Source organism: Chelmon rostratus, chromosome 1 (genome assembly GCF_017976325.1).
Source record: "Chelmon rostratus isolate fCheRos1 chromosome 1, fCheRos1.pri, whole genome shotgun sequence".
Taxonomy (NCBI): domain Eukaryota; kingdom Metazoa; phylum Chordata; class Actinopteri; order Chaetodontiformes; family Chaetodontidae; genus Chelmon; species Chelmon rostratus.
The window spans coordinates 24719518-24738911 of NC_055658.1; the positions used below are offsets into that span (position 1 = coordinate 24719518).

General features: G+C 41.5%; 1 protein-coding gene across 1 annotated transcript in view; it reads left to right on the forward strand.

Annotated features, from left to right (window-relative positions):
- The first annotated feature begins 251 nt into the window (after window positions 1-251).
- LOC121622336 (C-myc promoter-binding protein-like) overlaps window positions 252-19394 on the forward strand; it is a 66023-nt gene continuing 46880 nt past the window's right edge. Inside the window, exons 1-2 of the mRNA XM_041959572.1 lie at window positions 252-345; window positions 16247-16577. Of these exons, the coding sequence (XP_041815506.1) occupies window positions 16267-16577 (311 nt within the window). The 5' untranslated portion in view covers window positions 252-345; window positions 16247-16266. The remainder of the gene's footprint in view (window positions 346-16246; window positions 16578-19394) is intronic.

The window sequence follows — 19394 nt, forward strand, 5'->3', positions numbered from 1 at the left end:
AAAACTGCCACCCAGAGAGGCGAGGGAGTGTGTGTCTGTGAGAGTGTGTGTGTGCGCGCGCGGCCGGGGACGGCGGATTCCCATCACAACCAAGATGGCGGCGGAGCGCACAGCCGGCTCGGCACACTGACTGACTGACTGACAGACGGACAGACGGACAGACAGAGGAAGCCTCGCTCGGTTGGACAGCTAACGGTTAGACCCGTGAGAGAAAAAAAAAATACAAACAACACCCGCACAGTTCAGCTCACCTTTTCGGCACCGACAGCACTGTGATGAAACAACACCGGTAGACGACGCCGGCCGAAGTTGTGTGTGAGGACCGATTTGACGTCCACAAGCGGGGTAAGTACGAAATGATGAACCGTTGCAGTGACTGACTGACCGGTGAGGGATTTACCGAACAGCTGCTAGTTACATGCTAGAACAAGCTAGAAATCCCTCATGCTAGCTCCGTGGCTTCGCTCGTGTTTGTCTGTGTGTTAACGTTTGTTTGGTGTTTTATCCGTGACTAACTGCTAACGACAGTTATGCCCTCGTAGCGTGTGACCCCGATGCCTCTCATGCTTTCCCCGCTGCTTCGTTTCCGAAGCTAAATACGTGCCACAGGTTGTTCGCAATCAACGCCAATTGGTGAACATTTTAGCCACCTGTGCTGCGTGTGACATGATGTCAACGAAACCTCAGGCACAGCACATTAAACATCCCGTTATCCTCCGGTGATATGTTCAGCCATGAACGTTAGGGTCGTTAAGGACTAAAAATAACCCAAAACACCACCCTCTCCCCGTGCACCCCCTTGCCTGAGGAAATTTTAGTTCAGTTTGTACTTTAGTCTCAATGCCTCTCGCTTAACCCTACCATTAGGAACAAAAGGTGCAGGGAGAGTCATGGTTTCAAGTCTTGTTTTGTAAGCATTTAAAGTCCAGACTGTAAGGCTGTGAGTGGTTTGCTTTGGGTTTTTTTAAGCTGGCTGGCAGCAAAAGGCTGAAAGCAGAGAGTTCATCACTGGGGAATGGGTGGCGAGTGAATGCTAATGCAGCTTTGCAAGTACAGCTATATGTGAAGGTTCCTCACCTTGCACTTGCAGAATCTCTGACATATTTGCAGCGATGCACCACATTATCAGTTGACACAGAGGTACCACACCAGGGGTCCAGCTGCAGTAGTCCACTGCTCCTGTCTGACATTACAGACATCAGACAGGAGCAGTGGTGACGTCTGCCATTGGGGCTTGACATTGTGAGGGCTCACTTCCCCAAAATTCCCCTCCACATCGTTTAGTGGTGTGGCACGGGACAGGCAAGTCGAGTCAAATCATATATGTGACAGAAATACGCGCAAGCCTGTGATTTGAAAACCTCAGCTCCACATACCAGAAAGGTAACCTACACTGTGATCCCATAAATCCTCTGCCTGCGCCGCTTTTTTTTTTTTGCTCATTCAAGTGTTAGTCTCTTCACATATTGTGGAATTTCTCACGGCCAGATTGTGTTGTGCACATGATGGACGGGATGTTTTCCTTCGGTTGTATTGCCGTGTCTGTTCATGTTCAGAGGGCAGAAAGGCGCCTATTGGAATGCCGGAGAGGAAAAACGGATATATTTGAGATGAAGGCACTCTTGTCTGGGACAGGAGAGCCAAATGGCATGGACTGATTGCGTAGGGTGCTTGACTGGACTGTGTAGTCTCTTGTGCAGGGCCAAGAAGAGGATTTACAGCAGTGAGTAAAAGTTCAAAGGACAGACAGCTAGACAGTGTCTGCTTAGCTGATTGAAGACCTCAGGTACACTCAGTAACCCTGGTTCCGACCTGACACTAGCCTCTAGGTTGATGCCTGTTGTCCACCTATAATTGACACCAAATGTACCCCCTGTGACAGTGGTGGTTTCAATACCTGAGGCACAGGGTGCATGTTATTGCCAACTTACATAATTCAGTGAACGCAAACAAAGAATGCACATAAGAGTCTCACTTCACAGAGCTGTCAGTTACAGAATGTGAGTGCTCACCCCTGTCATGCTTGAGGAATAATCTTGTACTGCATTGTAGCATTGACTTTATCTTGTCCTGCATTACAGCGTATGCTAAATGCCTGAACTGGAGATTGTATCAAGTTTCTTTGACAGTGAGTGGAAGTCTAATGTTGTAGTCTGCTTTTGAAGATTTGATTGTTTAATTTCCAAGTATTTCTGCAGTTTTGCACCAGAATCTACTTATAAGAGACACTTAAGCACATACTTACATTTAGTAAAATATTTGTTATTGCATGTTAGATATGTTTAATATTTAAGCTCATACAGTGTATGTGTACTTTGAAAATTGTATTATTGGTTGACGTGACTGAGGTTATGTTTATATTGCCATTATTCTGTCTTTAAGTGCTATAATATATTTAAGCATATACATATATATAATATATGTATATGCTATACATATGCTTTTGTTATTTAAGGTGGTTCTTTAATCTGCATGGGTGAAGTTTATGAACAAAGTGGTATTGGTGTGTTGCAGAGAAGTCTGCAAAACTCTGAAAGAAAAAAGCTTTTGAATGCGTCATGTGAGAACGTGCAACAACGTGTAGTTGTAACAGTCAGCTAAGTAGGACATCTGTAATCTGTAATGGACCACACTGAGATGTTACTTTGGATAAGAATCACCTGCACTGATCTTCTAATCTGTCTTCAAATAAACCCTCATTCAACCTTTTCCCTGTCTTATGAGTACATTAGGGTTTCCCAAGACAGTTGGATTTGATTTAGTGGGACATGACTCAAAACTAAGACAGTCTGCAGAGTAAGTGGCCTAGGAACATGGAACATGGTAGAACAGCCACTATGCCCCTGGAGAGCTTCACTGTGGGAACTCTCACAGTGGAACTAGCTCTGATATTCACAGATTGTAAAGAAAAAATGCTCATTGCTTACCTTAAATTTTACCCTCTCCAGCAGCAGTGATGCACACAGGTTGTTGCATTTTGATGTGGAAGCTGAAAGCTGCAGGAGTTTACAGCCTAATTTAGCTGTCAGAATGATTATTATTAAGTTCCACCATAATCAAGCAAATGAATAATTTAAAGGACCGATTTGTAAGATTTAGTGGTATCTAGTGGTGAGGTTGCAGATTGCAATCAACTGAAAACCTCTTGTCTCACCCCTCCATTTCCACGCATGTAGGAGAACCTACGATAGCAGTGAAACTCACAATAAACACAAAAGGCTAGAGCCAGTGTGGGGTTTGCCTGTTCTGAGCTCTAGTCGAAACATGGTGGTGAAACATGTCATGTCCATGGAAGATGACCTGCTCTCTCTACAGGTACAAGGATCTCATTGTAAGGTAATAAAAAGACAACGATTTTTATTTTCATTAACGAGAGCATACTTAGGAATATTGTATTCCATTACTGCCATATTCTGCAAATAGATCCCCCTAAACTTATAGTACATACTGATCCTTTCAGGTGGTTTCCAACACAACAGGCCTCCTAGTCTCTAAGGACGTGGGACAGCATTTTTACACTGATGCTTTACTTTTGTCTGACTTGCGTCAAAGCAATCTAGGAACCCATTAGTAATCGTATGTCAATGATTTAGCCTCTGGGGGCAACCGCCAATGTTTTGGGGCTTCCGTTAGCAGATAGCGGATATCCAGGCCAAGACCTCTTCTTCTGTACAGCGGTTATTGTTTATAGTCCGATTAACAACTTGCTTTAGGTCCGGACAGTGTGTCGGCTGTGTCTCTATTAACAGATGTCTGTGTATGATGCAGATAATTTAAAAAAAAAGATGATTTAAATCTAAATAAAAACAGTCTAGATAGCTGGTGGGTTGTGAGTTTACATTTAATCTAATGAGTTCTGTCTCTTTTGCTCTCCACACGGACTGTTTACCTGCATGCATCAAAAGCCCATCCGAACATGATTGGTCAATACTACTCGGACTACAAATTGAAACCGAAACACTTCGATACCAAAATCTTGTCCCTTTCCTACAGAATCTGCATTCATTTTGCAGATGTATGTTTATAGAGGTTACCGTCAAAACAGCTTGATGCATTCAGATGTGGTTTATACTCACAGTTGTGGGGAATAATAGAAATGGTAGAACAGTAGAGCAACAGTGCAAGAGATGTAACTGCTGCAAACGACAGACAGTTGCTTTTTGCATTCTGGTCTATTTCCTGCTTCTGTGAGTGTTAAAATTGCTCGTTTTGTTTCTGGTGATTTCTGTGTGGTTGTTGACTGATGCAACATGGTGGTTCTACAAAGAAGCCCTTGCTCTTTGGTTCTGAGAGATGATACTGAAACATCTGTTGTATATGTTTGTTGCTGAAATATCTTTTCTACACTTGGATCAAGCTGCTGCAGATATGTGTGCATGCCAGAACACTGTTTACATGTGGCCAATATACAGCAAAGTAAGCCCAGTACATCACCAACAGCTGTTTTTTAGATGCATATTTCCTTAAAGGATATCAATAATGAATTATTAACTTGGTTGAGTCATATAGAAATATTTATCCTGAGATGTTTTCTAAAATCACATACTTGCATCCAGCTGACAGTTTGTTTGAAAGCCCTCACAGGTAGATCTATCACACCTTTTGTTTCAGTAAACAAACAATACCTTTCTATACTTTGCTTAATATACTTCTTTTCTACAAGAACTGTCAACAAAATAAGCCAAACTTCTCAAATGCTTCTGCTTGATTTGTACACTAACAGGTATACAGGAAGCTTTGCTTAAATGAAACAATTAATACATTTAAAAGAATTATGAAAGTAGGTAATATCGGATCAATTAAAAAGATTAATCAAGAATTTGGTGTCAAGTTTTTGATACAGACGCAGTCATGAGTGCACACAACAAATATTGATGATATCCAGTCCTTCATCACTGCAGATTCTTCCTTAAAGATAATATTATAGTACCAAGACTTGTGGGAAGCAGAACTGATGTTTCAGTGACTCAAGATATTGTGTCAGCCTGAAGGTCACAGCACAGCGTGATTGCCATTTTTATGCAATGTAGCCAAAAGGAGATGCAGGACTAGAAAAGAAAAGCTGCTATAGATTTTCGTGCAGAACAACTGAGAACAGGATTACATGTTCCCAGGGAATACCATCCACAAACACTAATTAGCTGTAAGATCAGAGTATTGTCTGTGGAGAGAAAGGCAGGATGTGTCCTCAGTTGGTGGGTGGCATCTGGTGTTAGACAAGATGAATTTAAGAGTTGGGCACTGATCTCATCTAAAGTGAGAATCAACTCAATTCAGTTGTTTGCGCCTTTTCTCTGTGGGAAATTGCAGTATTTGTGAACTGAGTAAATACAGTTTGGTTCTGTTAAGAGCAGTTTAAAGAATTGATTGACCTCTTTGAGCTGGACAGGGGTTCAGACTGAAGGGGTATATTGGAAAGATGCAAGCATAGCTCCACTGGTACCACTGTTTCAGATTCAGAACAAAGCACTGAGTACTTAAGCATGGAAACAGGCAGAAAGACCAGGGTAGACATACAAGTGCATAACTTGCTGTGACAACTATGAAGCAGTTTATAGTAAAAACAAACCTGCAGTACACATTATTGCTAATATCTAGTTAGATACAATACAACATGAACATTGTACTCTATCGCTCCACATTTCAAATGCAGTAAATTCTAACTTACTGAATGAGAAAACTATATCTGAAATATCTATAGCAGACAATCAGTGTCAAAATAAACCCCACGTTGATCAAAGTGTATTGCAGATTTTCTGTAATATACACGCATCATTTTTTCATACATAAAGTCTAATTTTCCGCTCTCTCCTACTTTGTGGAGACTTTTCATTCAACAGATTTAACTGAAACTTTCTTGGATGTAGGCTTGCCACAGTAAGTCTCCACTGGTGAAGGCTGTAATTGTCTGGTTCTCACGTTATTCTGCTGCTGCCACCGCTGTGTGGTCTACTCGGTTAACAAGGGTAAAGGATTATTCTGCACTGTCTTCCATTTCTTTTCATCATTCTCACAGAACTGGGTGTTTATCAGGGGAGACTAAAAATGTCACTTCATCAAAAGTACCAGACTCCGAAGTTAACAAGCTGCAAATAAAAAGAGGTCACACTGGGAAACAAACGCGTATGTTTGTACAATTGACTTTGTCTGACTTGAAGGCAAAACAGCAGCCTCAAGAATGGTTTTCTGCCAACAAGGGAATTAAAAGATCAGGCTGGGAGAGGAGGCAGGTTGGTGAGATCGGGTTTCCTGGAGACATGGTATTAATTCCCACAAGGCTCTGTATTAGCACTTCCCTCTGCTAATACTGTACACAGAGTCAGGATGGTAACCTCTTGTGTAGGTTTGAAGCCTGGGAATTAGTATGTAGTATCCCAGTATTTACCTGAATACCTGTATACTGAAATATTACCTTGAAATGCATTTAAGGTCATATCATTTTGTCACCCTGTAGATGATTTTTCAGTTACTTTCGTGCCTAAATGGTGGATTGCAGCTGTTAGCATAAATGTCACTGACATGGAGTGCAGAATCTGTAGGAGGCCCAACAGATGGCTCCTTCTGACATCCAAGCCTTTATTGGTAAAGTCAGGCTGCAGAGGAGCATTCAGCACATGGAGTAAAAAGATGTAATGTTAGAAAATAACACTTCAGCAGTGCTTCTGTACCTCAATCCACCAATCCACCTGGACCAAAAACTCACTTAAATGGCAGCATGTAACATATTGTCCATTATTGCTCCACATTCACACCAGATGCAGGATGTTAGTGGAGTGAAAGTGTTATTGAAGTGTCCAGCCCTTCATTCCACATTTGTGTCATTTCAATGGGTACCCATGGAGATTATGGTATACTTGGCATACAACAGAAAAAATAGATTTAGAGCGTAAAATTCCAGGGGGTTGTGTTTTGTCTGGATAGGTAGATAGATTGATAGATAGATGGACAGATAGATAGATGAATCGGTTAGGATTAGATATATATAGAGATATAGAGAGATATAGAGATATATACTGTTCCTAGCTTATTGCGGATATAATCATATCAGTGTTGCAGTCCAGAGAGGGACCATTGTTGCATCCCTCCTTCCCTCGTTTTGCAGCATCACTCTGCAGGCATTATCCAATAAATAGGTCAAGTGTACAAATTATAAAAATAGAAAAGAAATGATAAAATTTGTTTCAAGTTATTTAGAAATAGTGCAGCCATGACGATTGATTGACTTTTTTCAACTGCAAAATGCTTCTTTGAATTCACATTGAGGTCGGAATTCTTAATAAAACACATTTAGAGGAATGGATATGTTTTATATTATGTATTTGTCTAAACATATAGTATCAGCTGATATGTTGTTATTGGATCTTTAAAACACAAACGTTGATATTGGTACCAGCCCTAAAAATCCATTATTGGTCAGACTATTATATTGACAAGCATCCCTGAGTCGTATTGATTGATACATTTGGAGGAAATGGAAGCTTATTTGTTCCATGAGATGAACAAGAAATGGGTTTTTGCTTTTTTTTTGTTTTCTTTTTTCTAGATTTAATCAGATTGTCATGTTGTTATAATCAGTTGCTGGCAGGTAAAGTCTGTCACTTGCGTCTCACCCTGCTGCATCACCATCCATCATGGTTTGTGCTTAATTATCCATAACAAACACATCACAGTCTTCACTCACACCAAGAGAGAAAGATCGCTCTAAACATAATCTCAAAACATCTTTTGAAATTTAGGTCAAGACCTTGCACAAAGTTTTTCAAGGCACTTGGTGTGCTCACCAGTGTGTTTATACTGAAGCACCTCACAGTACCATTAGCATATTCATGTTTGGTATAGGTTCATCCCAGCAGGGTGCAAATTGCTATCCCTGACATTGTTATTTCCATTTTTTACCCATTGAGCCTCCTCTCTACATAGCTAATAACTTTATGATCTGTTACATTAGTCACATTGCTCATGTAAAGGGAAGTAGTGAGTGTTAATGGATAAAACCTCAGTGCCCGACCCTGAGCATCTTACTCCTCCTTTGACAAGTGCTTAACTTTGAAGATTTAATATGAAATCAAGGAGGATATTCTGTAGTATTCTGGAGCTAAAAATAAGTGCCATAGCTGCTGCTAAACCTTTGCTATCGTCATTGAATAAAGCAGCACCTTTTTTTTGTACTGTAACCTTGATGCATGTTTGAAAGTCTTTGTTGTTGTTGTGCATTTTGCAAAACTGAGACACTCCTTGGAGATCTCCTTGGTTATTCAGGAGGCATCTTCTGTCAGCCTCTAGAGTAGAAATAATGAGAGAAATGTAAAAATGAAGGCTTCTGTGGATTAAGATACTTGTTTCCCAAAGGCGTCCTTTAACTTTGTATATCTAGTCACTGTCAACACCTGTTGTGATGATGCTGATAAGTGCTATCTTGAAGTTCTGAAGTAAAACCATCATAGCACAGCATCGGTTGTCCCACATTTTCAGCAAAACTTTGGCAAACATTTGCCTAAATTTATTTGAACTGTTGTAAACAATCCCAAAAAGGTTCTTAGAATGATTCTCATGTGAATGTAATGTGGCTGCTGTAAGTCTGCTGACATCCTGCAAGCAGAAAGAAAATGGGTCTGTATCAAAATTGATCCTGGCATTGCTGCTTAAAACTTCTTTCATTTCATCATGTGGGTTGCAAGTTACAATGTCCAGTTTAATTTCTGTTGCTTGGTGTATTAGAATTATTGCATTTATATGTTTATTTACCCCTGTCTCAGAGTATAAGTCTTCATGCACAAGCGCTGGCAGGAGGCATTTTGCTTTTGGGTTGTCCGTCCCATTTCTCTGAATTTCTTTAAATTTGGCACAAATGTCCCCTTAGACTCAAGGATGAACTGATTAGATTTTGGTGGTCAAAGGTCACTGTGACATCAAAAAACTCAGTTTTGTGTGCACTGCAGTCTGAATTTAAATGTATGAAAATTTGCTCTGAATATGATAATTCTGGAGTATTTGTACAGTTATTTGGTTTTCAGCACTTGGTGACACTGCAGTCTGTCAGCTAAAGTTTTCATCCATTTGTCATAATGATTAAAGGACTCGAAATCCACCAACCACCTCCACTGCTTTACCAACTACCAACTAATTAATTTGTATCTCTGGATTCTGCTTCATGTTTATCCATTCATCCACCCATCTGTGTTTCGTATATGGCATCTTAAAGAGAATCGACTAAACCAAACATACAGGAAGTTTGCATCTGAGTACTGTGCTCTGGCATTTCACACACTGCAGCTTTGCACCGTCAACTGGGTTTTGTCAAAAACTCCAAGAATTATACCACTCTCAGTCCATTTTCCCTTTGACACTGATTGGCCTAAGGTGGGGAGCCACAGTTATAGGACCAAGCAGGGTGGATATTTGTGACTGACTCAGTGGGGGAATGCATAATTTATGGGGAACACCATGTTTATTGTTACCTTGTTAGAAAATGGGGCACTGTCTAAATGATGGGTGGTTGTAAGATAAGACTGACTTTATTAGTCCCCAAGGGAATATTTGTTTCCGATCATGAAAAAGCACTGCTGCTTAAGAATGCACAGACTAAAAACAAACTGACAGCAACAAATAGTTACATACCTAATTAAAAATACAATGTCGGCAAAGGTTAATGTATCCAATTCAGCTATCTCCTATTCATACTGTCTCCTTGATACACATGCACATTCACTCCATCTAAGAGCAATTAGGGAGCATATGTAATGCTAGCTGTTGTCTAATTAAAGTGATGGTGATACCAGAAAGAGTGTGGTTATCTGCCAAATTAGCTGGAAGTAGATGCATTTCCTTCAGTAAATATGGAAATGGTTTTCATACACAAAGCTTGTAGAGTGTGAAGATTGCCGCCCATTCCTTTGTAGATATTTAGCTTGTGTTTTTAATTCTTTTGACTGTTGGTTTTGGAGCTGGGAGTTTAGACAATGCAACTATGTCAGGACCAGTGCTAACTCCATCACATTTAACTCAGGTGTGTCAAAGATGTTTGGCTACAGGGACAGATTGATTGTCTCAGCATTTGTTTGAATAAGTTAAACAAGTTAGGTGTAGAGACTTGCATGGAAAAACCTTAAACTTATTTCTCACAGACATCTTTCCTCTGATGCCGCTAAAAGGCGCAAGAGCCAAACGCCCACCCCTCTGGGCTAACTAGAAGCAGATGCTTGGCTAGTGAGGCTTCCTACTGGCTTGTGTTTATGTTCCTGAGCACATTCCTTTTCACCTCCTCCACGTGTCTGCCCTGCTGTGGCTGTCTCTGGGCTATACAGCTGGAGCCGAGAGCAGCGAATGGGCCGTCAGAGACTCGAACGAGAGTCCCTTTGATGAGTTTCTATGGCCCCGCTTCTCGTGAACTCGTGACAGCTGGAAATCGTTCCCTTGTCACATTGCCTTGAACAAAACCCTCATGGAAGCGACTGAAGGCCTGTTAGGTCTGGACATCTTATCGAACTCCTCCCTGAACTCCTGCTGTGGTTACAAGTCAGTGAGTTTGGCCTGGGAAGCTTTGTCTATGGCTCTGGCACAAGGCCCTGTGGCCAAGTTTTAAGTTTCTGAGCTGTGTTGCTTTTCCACCAAGTCTACTTCATTCCCTCACCACTCTCTACCCTGTGTGATTACTGTAGAGTATCAGACAGAGCCCAGATAATCTGTGCATCCAGCTGTGACATGTCGTAAAGCACATTTAATGCAAGTTAACCACATCATTTAAGGCACTCTGCAGCCAAATGCTGATTTCAGCTTTACAAAGACAAATAGTCCGCAAAGACTCGGGGAAAACCATCTCTTAAAGCATTTGTGCTGAATGAGCCCACGTCATAAATGATTCAGAAACACATAAATATTATCTGTAGTGCCTCAGGACCACTGAAGGGCTCCAGTGACCTTTTAAAGAGGCTTGGGCCTGAGCACATCGTCCCTTAAATTTTCACAACTTTTTATGCTGGGAGGAGTCGGTGGTGACTTCTTTCTGGGCGTTTACCTTGAGACCAACTCAAGCTTTCCCCTCCAGGTCAGTCTGCCAGGGGAGAAGTAGGGCAGCCAGCAAATTAAGATATTTGGATTAGACCACTTAAGATGTGAAGCAGATTTGTATTCTTATGTGTCATGCTCAGCATGAGTCACAACTCTGCATCTTTTGCATGCAGTTCCTGGGAGGGAATCCAGTGATGATCTGTGCATGAAAATCCGTGGACTAGATACACAATAGATGGGCGTTTCGCACTGTTATGTCTTCTCAGCACTTTTGATCACCTGCATTTAAGGCTTTCTGGAAGAAAATGTTTTGTTTTTTTTTCCAAAATTGTAAATCTGGAAGGTAACAGGTTCTGCACAGAGCATTTCAATGTGATGTCAATGTTAAAAGATTCTTTTCTTTTCAGGGTTTCATCATCATGTCAATGCAGCATGCTACGAATGTCTCTCAGTGGGACAGCTTTTGTTCTGTAACCCATGTATCATTGCATTCTCCTGTACAAGAATATTGACTGATGGCTCAGTTAGTAAGAGTAGGAACTGGAATTTATGTTTCATTCTGTCACCTGTGTCTCTGTCGTGAAGTCAGCATTGTTGATTTATTCTTTTCTTGAAATGTAGGGCAGGCAGAGTGAGCAGGTTGAAGACAATAGAAGCAGTTTCATTTCAGTGTCCCACATATGCTATATATATAAGCAATCTTTATGTAATGTGTGCAACAGAAGTGCTGCTTTGGTTTGCATTGTATTTTTAGCAGGCTGACAGCATGGCAAGGGTGAGTATCATTCTTTGGCTTGTCATGTATCTCTGTGGTCACTCTATCTGGAAGGTGACACTGCAGAGCTCTCCCTTGCTTTGCAGCCATGGGACTGCAATAAATTAGGTCAACATCTTTTTTCATTTTGGCTTTTTGTTACAGTTTTGTGGTAAGTGAAGAGTTAACTATGCTTACTGTCTGTTCCATGAAACAATACCCATGTCTGGTTTTTGTGAGGAGAGTCTCATGCAAAATGCCTCTGGGTCAATAAAGCAGCAGTCGTTTGCAAGAAATGAGTTAGCTGCTGTACTGGTCAACACCCTGTCTAATCCAGCCTCGCCCTTCATTATATGTTGCAGATGATTTTATATTTATTTTTCTTATGTACAACATATGCTTTCAATGTGATTTAGATGAAGAACAGTTGAACTTGAATTGGCTTTATAGTTTTATGTGGTTGTTCTGCTCTTGACCAAACCACACATGTTGACCACGTTAGTTTCTGCCTTTCATCGTGCCTGTGAAAGACAAGAATGTGACCCTAGGACCTTGTGCTGACACACACACGCACACACACACGCACACACAGTCTCACCTCTTCTTCAGGCTGTTGGACAGCCTTTCCAGACACATGCTCACATGTAGGCTTTTAATGGCAGAGAGGGTTGTGAGCACGTGTGAAGATGCAAGGGCAATGTGTGTGTTTGTCCCACCGCTATGAGCTTCCCCCACATATTATTTCACATTTTACTTATGCTGTTGTTTTTCTCGTGTCTCACAAATTCGGTCACTCAACCGAAAGAAGGGAAGACCCTGACAAAACATTGAAACTGAAGTATTTTTAAAAAAATATTCATGTAGCATAGCTGTTTAAACCAGCTGAGTTTCCAGCTGAGTGCTGCAGCGGACATGCTGTCATTTTGAAATGATAGAGGACTCTCTTTTGTATTTTGTGTATTTTGTCATGTGTTCAATTCCCAAGTCAACTTTTGTGAAAGAGAAGTGAGCACGTGTCTCACATCCTGTCCTCTGGGTGTTACGTTATGCTGCAACATGAGTGTCTCAGGAACATTTATGAGACTGCTCTGTGAATTGGACGGGAAGTTGAAAGTAGTCTGTGGTCCAGGATTCAGGATGCTGTGCAGATGTGCAGTTCTTGTGGTCACTCTTAGTTTAACCAGTTACTCCCCAGCAGCACGGTCAGTATCTAGTCTTAGGCTTGAATGTCCTGGTGCCATATAAGGAATAGAAGGACCAACGGCGGAGATCGACCTAACTCTCTTCACTCCTTATCGGTGCTGACCAGACATCATTTGGCACAGAAAATTAGTTCACTGTGACTGTCTCCTGATCAGCTTCTCACAGGGAGGAAGTGATGAGTTGAAGTGCATTTGTAATCTGAGTGCAGGAGCCAGTACAGGACACAGTGAAGCAGCATTTTCTCACCATCTGTCAATAGCTGGAAGTGATAACCAAAGACAGAAACGCAAATCGCTCTGTTTGGACATAAGCTTGGCTCATTGACACAGCAAATATTATTTCATTATACCAATAAACACCCAGCTTTAGTTTGATTTATGTAAACAAACCCATTCCTCCCCCAAATATTGTGTGTAAAACAGCTAAGTACAGACAGAAGTACTCATTAGACTGAAACAATGGGACCTGACAATGAAGAAAATACAGAAACATAGCAAAAAACAAATGGGGTTCAGTTCCATGTGCCGGCAGCCTGGATGACGCGAGTTTCAGTCTGTGTGATTTTATCCAGGATAACTTGGCAGCAACATGTGTAACAAGGACACTTTTACTTGAAATGTTTTCATCACTCTGGCTGATCAAAGACAAAGACGAAAAGTACAGATGGAGGAGATTCCCTGCTAGAGGTCAGAATAGTCACTTTGATCTCTTCTTGACTTACAATAGTCTCTGATGGTGAGGAGAATAACTGGAGGTATTACAGTGGTTTATGCACAGGTATCTGAGGTGGCAGCTGAGGTCTTGTTAGTGTAGCATCACGCAGACTAGAGTTGGCAGCTTCTTTACCTTTTCCCCTGAGCAATCGCATTTTCACTAGCTGATACACCCTGCTAATTAAATCTGTCTTCTCACACCCTCTTACTGCATATGATTGGAATCATAGACCCTGTCCAGTTGAATTATTCAGAGTTAAATTTAGCAGAAACTGTTGGATTTCAAAGTCTGCTCGCAATGAAATCACTATCTGGGTGAGAAATTGTCACAGACTGTGACACCAACTTCGGAGTGTTTTTAAAGAAATAAACCATCTTTCACATCCTCTGTTTGCCATCAGTGCAAAGTGATGTTTATATGAGAGACATGTTTGGATTGTGTCCTTGTTCTTGCATCCAATCTGTGTACTTGCTGTGCAGCTACACATTTCTCACACCTCCTGATTTCAGATGTCATGAACCCAATGTATTCTTGTGTTTTTGCATGACCAACCGGGAGGAGAGCGAGAGCACTGTCAGGGGTAAAATTTCATTTGAACCCACAGAGAGAAACTCGTGTCCCGGGGGCTCGAGTGTCAAGAGGTTGAGTGATGAATCTGGTCACTGAGGCAGACTGAGACTTTACACCACCACACCCAGCGGCTGCCAACGAAATAAAAAGTCCACTGTAAAACAAAGCTGGCTCGCAGTATGTCTTTGTTCTTCTGCACTTTGGCATTTTGTTAGACTTTAATACAAAATGTAGACCTGCCTTTTTCAAGAAGAGATTGGAAGAATATTATGTAACTGCTCTATAGCCACATGCTGTTACATCAGGGTCAGGGCTACAGGCACTAATATCTGTAGAATGAAAAATAATTGGCTAGAAATAGCCACAGTAAGATGGTGAACCATTTTTACACTTCATCTTATTCACAGCTTTTCTTTCATTAGTCAAGTATATATACAGTATGTATCCTTATGTGTCACTGCAATGATATCTTTTATGTCTTAGTATTCTGTGAGAAGTTCAGTGTTTTTTGATCAGTAAGGAAATGTGCACACGGCCTGAAGCAGTAGAAAAGTCTATTGATCTGACACAGAGAGAGTTTAGTATATAGTATAGAGTTACAGTAGTTAATCTGTCTGAAGGAAATGTGTTTTGTCATTTCATATTTCAACGAAATTTCCTCACAATGAAACCAATTCTCCTGAATTAAATCAAGGTGGCAAAAAACTGCATTTTAAGTGAAGGCGGCAACACAACTTTAACACATTTAACATTTTTGGCAAAGCCTCCAGCAGCTGCTCTTTGTAGATAAGCCACAGTTTCTCCTACCACCATTATTTTTGTTCTCAGTTTTGTCTTTGGCCCCAAATGTTGTAGTAGTTTTTTCTCCGATTCTGACCTCGGTGCTCCCAGCTCCTCTGTTTGCTTGAAATGGCACCGTGATCATGACACAGCAAACAGTCCGTGGTCAATTGCAGCGCTCGATCAAAGTAACACTGGACTTTAAGATTCACTGGCTGTCCTTAGCGGGTGGTGGATGTGTTTGTAGAGCCTCCCTCTGTTTCTGAGACAGAAAATGCCCTCCTGTTTGGAAATTTGAACAGTTGCTTGACTGAAATGGTCACAGCTATGACTGGTGTCAGTGTTGTTTTTAGGTGGCATTTTTTGCTGAAGACTGAAGTTTTTTGATGTTCTGGCAGAAAAAAAACAACATTCCTTCACTCAAAGCAGCTTTTTATCAGGTTAAGATTTTATTGAGGTTAACCTAATCATTGCAAAATGTTCTGTTTTCATTATTTTCTGCTTGTAGGTGACATCAGGGATGTTTCTGTAGCGCTAACTTGTTCTCTGTCCATGTTGGTATACCACTCAATCCGTGCTTCGTCAGAAAGTGTAGATGATGATGCAGCCAGGACATGCCCTCCTTAGGAAACTACTGTTTGCCTTTTATCACCCTGCATAATAAGCTCCATGATATCACAAGGCTTTTAATCTGCAGGTTTTTATGTGGGACCGTCTTGTAATTAAGGAAAAATGTCAAGTGTGAAGAAAGACCTCAATGCTCCTTTTTAAAATGCGCACTCAGGTTTGTGTAGCCAGCCAGGCTTTAACTGTGCTGTTTCAGGTTTTAGAATTAAAGGTTCAAAACCCTCGACACCAGCGATGTTCTGTCCTCATCAGAGTGTTTTGTCAAAGTGACCTTGAGCCAGGACGCTGAACCTTTAGCTGGTCATGTGAACTAAAGTCCATTTGATCAAAGATCATCAGCTAACTGCCTAAACTGCAAGTAGTTACCTGGTACCTAGTTGTAGCCCCTCTCTACCTCAAGGTTTTACCCTCTTTTCGATTGCCCTTCCACTGGCCTCCACTCAGTAAGATTTATGACTGTCAGATTTTTTATTTTACTGCCATAGGAAGGACGCGTCTGTACCTGCTACCACAACGAAAATTAATCTCCCCTCCCTGTCTCTCTCCCCTCTCTGTGTCACTATGTCTCTCTTCCTCTTTCCCTCTGTGAAGGCGGTTGGCGGGGATGGGAGATGATGGAGGACAAAGGCCCTCGTGTAGCCGACTACTTCGTGGTGGCCGGTCTGACGGACCCGTCCAAGCCGTTGGACCAGGAGATCCACTTTGATGACGTCTGCCACAAGACGGCCAAGCCAAAGGCGCCCATCACCGATGTGGCAGTGGTAATCCGTTCGATGGGCGAGGAGGTGCCACCAGGGTTCACTTGCATAGAGGAAACACCAACCGGCCATTCGGCTGATCTTAATACTGGTGGCCTCATGGCACCCCAGATCTTCCTGTGCTACAGGCGCGGTCGCGACAAGCCGCCACTCACTGACCTGGGGTAAGCGCAAAAGGAGTGTTTTTTTGTTTTTTCAGAAAGGCAACAAAACACATTGTGTATATTAACAAGGCCAATAGTGCACATCCATTCTGCAGCAATAGTGTGGTGATTTGAGCCAGATGCTAAAGTCAGCATGCTAACATGCTCACAGTGACTAGTGTAAAATGTTTGCCATGTTCAACATCTTATTTTAGCAAGATGATACTCTAACATTTGTTAATTGAGCACAAAATACAGCTGAGGATGGGAAGAATGTCAGTTGTTTTCTGGATAGTTGTTAAAGTTAAAATCAACAAATCCAAATTTTAACCAGATGATGACACTAGAGTAAAAGTCAAGGGGTCATCAAAGTTCTAGCAGTTCATTCTGAGGGAGAAATAAATGTCTGACTTTCAGGGAAACCCATCCAATAGTATTTCACCAAAAAACAAAAATGTCAACCGTGGTGATGCAAGAGTAAAAGTCGGGAAGTTTCCATTCTGGACAAACGTGGTGGACTGACAGACTGACAGTGGCATCCTTTGAGCCTTGCTGCTACTGTAGCCAAAAACATGTTGTTATTTAACCACAGTGAAGAATTTTAAAAGGTTTGTATAAAGTCTTCCTGCAGTGTAATGCAAATCACAGCAGTCCCACTGGCCAGCAGCCCCACTCAGTTATAGCATTGCCTCAGACTAAAGCTACGTAGCCAAATTGTTATCCAGCCGTCAATAGGCAAATGACTCGAATATGCCTAAGTGGTTTTTAGAAAACAAAACTTATTTCCAATTTGCATAGAATCCTGCTTGTTCTACGTAAAGTCTGAGTTTCTGTGTGAATTTTGTGGAGAAAGATCGATTGTATTTCCATAATAGCAGACAGGTAAAGGTAGACGCATTCTTTTCTGTCCCTGCATCTTTACATCTTTTAACCAGTTCTGGATGCGCTGCTCGGTAGAAGTGCTTTGGCGTTGGTTGCATTGACCACAGAATCTAGACTGAAGAATCCATTTGTCCTTATAATCACAAATGTGTCTCTTTATCTCTATATTCACAATGTACACCAGGAAATTTAACCGAAAATGATGATGTTTTCACAATAAAGGCACTTCGACAAACATTCGAACAATGTTTACTTTTTGGCTGAAGTGAAAAAAAACTCCACAATATATCAATTATTGGCTCATTTCTAGTCATGATCAGCCGCTGCTGTTAGCTTTCTAACTTACCATGAAACTCTGTCCTTGCTTTTGGGAGTGAGGAGTGCATCTTTGAAATCCCGGTCCATATCGTGTCTGTTCTGAAAGCTGAAGTGCTCTGCCTTCAGAAACTGCTCTGCTATGCCGGAAAATTCCTCCCGTGCAGCAGTTTTCCAGAGCAGCCACTTTCTGTCTGCCTTGCGGCCGTTCCTCATTGTGATTTTGCAACAAAAGGTGTGAAGTGCTGTTACAGGTGTTCTCCTCAGCAGCATCTTTTGAAATGCGGGAATTCAATACTGTTTGTTCAGTGCTCTCACACTCCCAGCTGACAGAGGCAGGTGGTGACAATGCTAAGGAGCCTCATACTGGCCTCTGACACTACAGAGTGCAGTGCTTATCAGGCTCTACTCAGACAGTATCAGCAGCTTTTGTGTGCTGATAGGTCAGAGGGGCTGCACTCCCCAGACATTGGTTGGACTAATTGGAGGCTGATTTGTATCTGTGTGTGTTAGTGTGTGTGTGTGTGAAGATGTATATTTTATTTCAGAAGTGTTTCAGTGTTTTATTGTGTTATTATCTAGTTGACGTGGACCACCTTACCTAAAATATAGACCAGCCCCTTTAGAAAATACTGCGCTAAACTCTGACCTCACCCGACTCCAGATTTTTGGAGAGGTGTTCAAGGTCTAATTTAGCAAACACAAAGGTCAGTTTCAAATTATACAGAATTGGCGGCTGTGCCAATAAAGGAAGAATGTCAGCTGCATTGGTCTGATGGCCGGGGCTGCATGGTCAAAGATCAGTCTGGCACCACAGCAGAAAAAGATGTGCGCACAGTGCGAAGCTGGCGAGCAGAGCAGAATCACCACAACAATGAGTCCCGAAAGACAAACCGAATCAAAAAATCCCCCAGCTGACCACTTTAAATTCTGTTCTCTTTTCAGCCTTCAGATAGTACCACAGAATGCCTTTTGAGTTCCACTTGAAACAGTAATGGAGGATAAGTGCATTTTGGAAGCACAAAGAGGGATGTTTAAAATTACTGCTCCTGTTGTGTACCTCTGAGTACTCGTTCTCTAAGTGGTTTCTGTGAGTGCCCTCTTGTGCCTAATTGTAATGCTGTAGTGGGTTAATGTGTACAGTGTACTGTACATAGGCCTACATGCATATGCTGTATGAGGACTGTCTGACATTTGATTTGCTTTAGGGTCAAACATTATCATGCTCAAAATATAAGAAAAAAAAAATAGAAACAACTCTTCAACACAATAATCTCTACAACAATTTAAAAAATGATTGTGTTCTAAAATATGTTTGTACAACAACATCAAATATACATTTGAGTCAAAGCGTGCTCCACTTTAAAGCATGCTCATGATAAGAAGGGGACAGTGAATAAACATATTACATTTATGTCACTTCTAAATACAGCATCACATAGTATGCACCCACCCAACTTTGTCCATCACTTGCTCACCACAGTAAACGACACATACCAAAGAAGAAGAAGGTGTCATTTTTTACTCGGTGATTAGTTCACCATAAACAAAAAAAAAGTTTGGGTTTGAAAGCAGCTGCAGCTCCTCACTGTTCACGTCAGCTGCCATGTTGCTCTTAGCTGACGTGGAATATGGCATTTG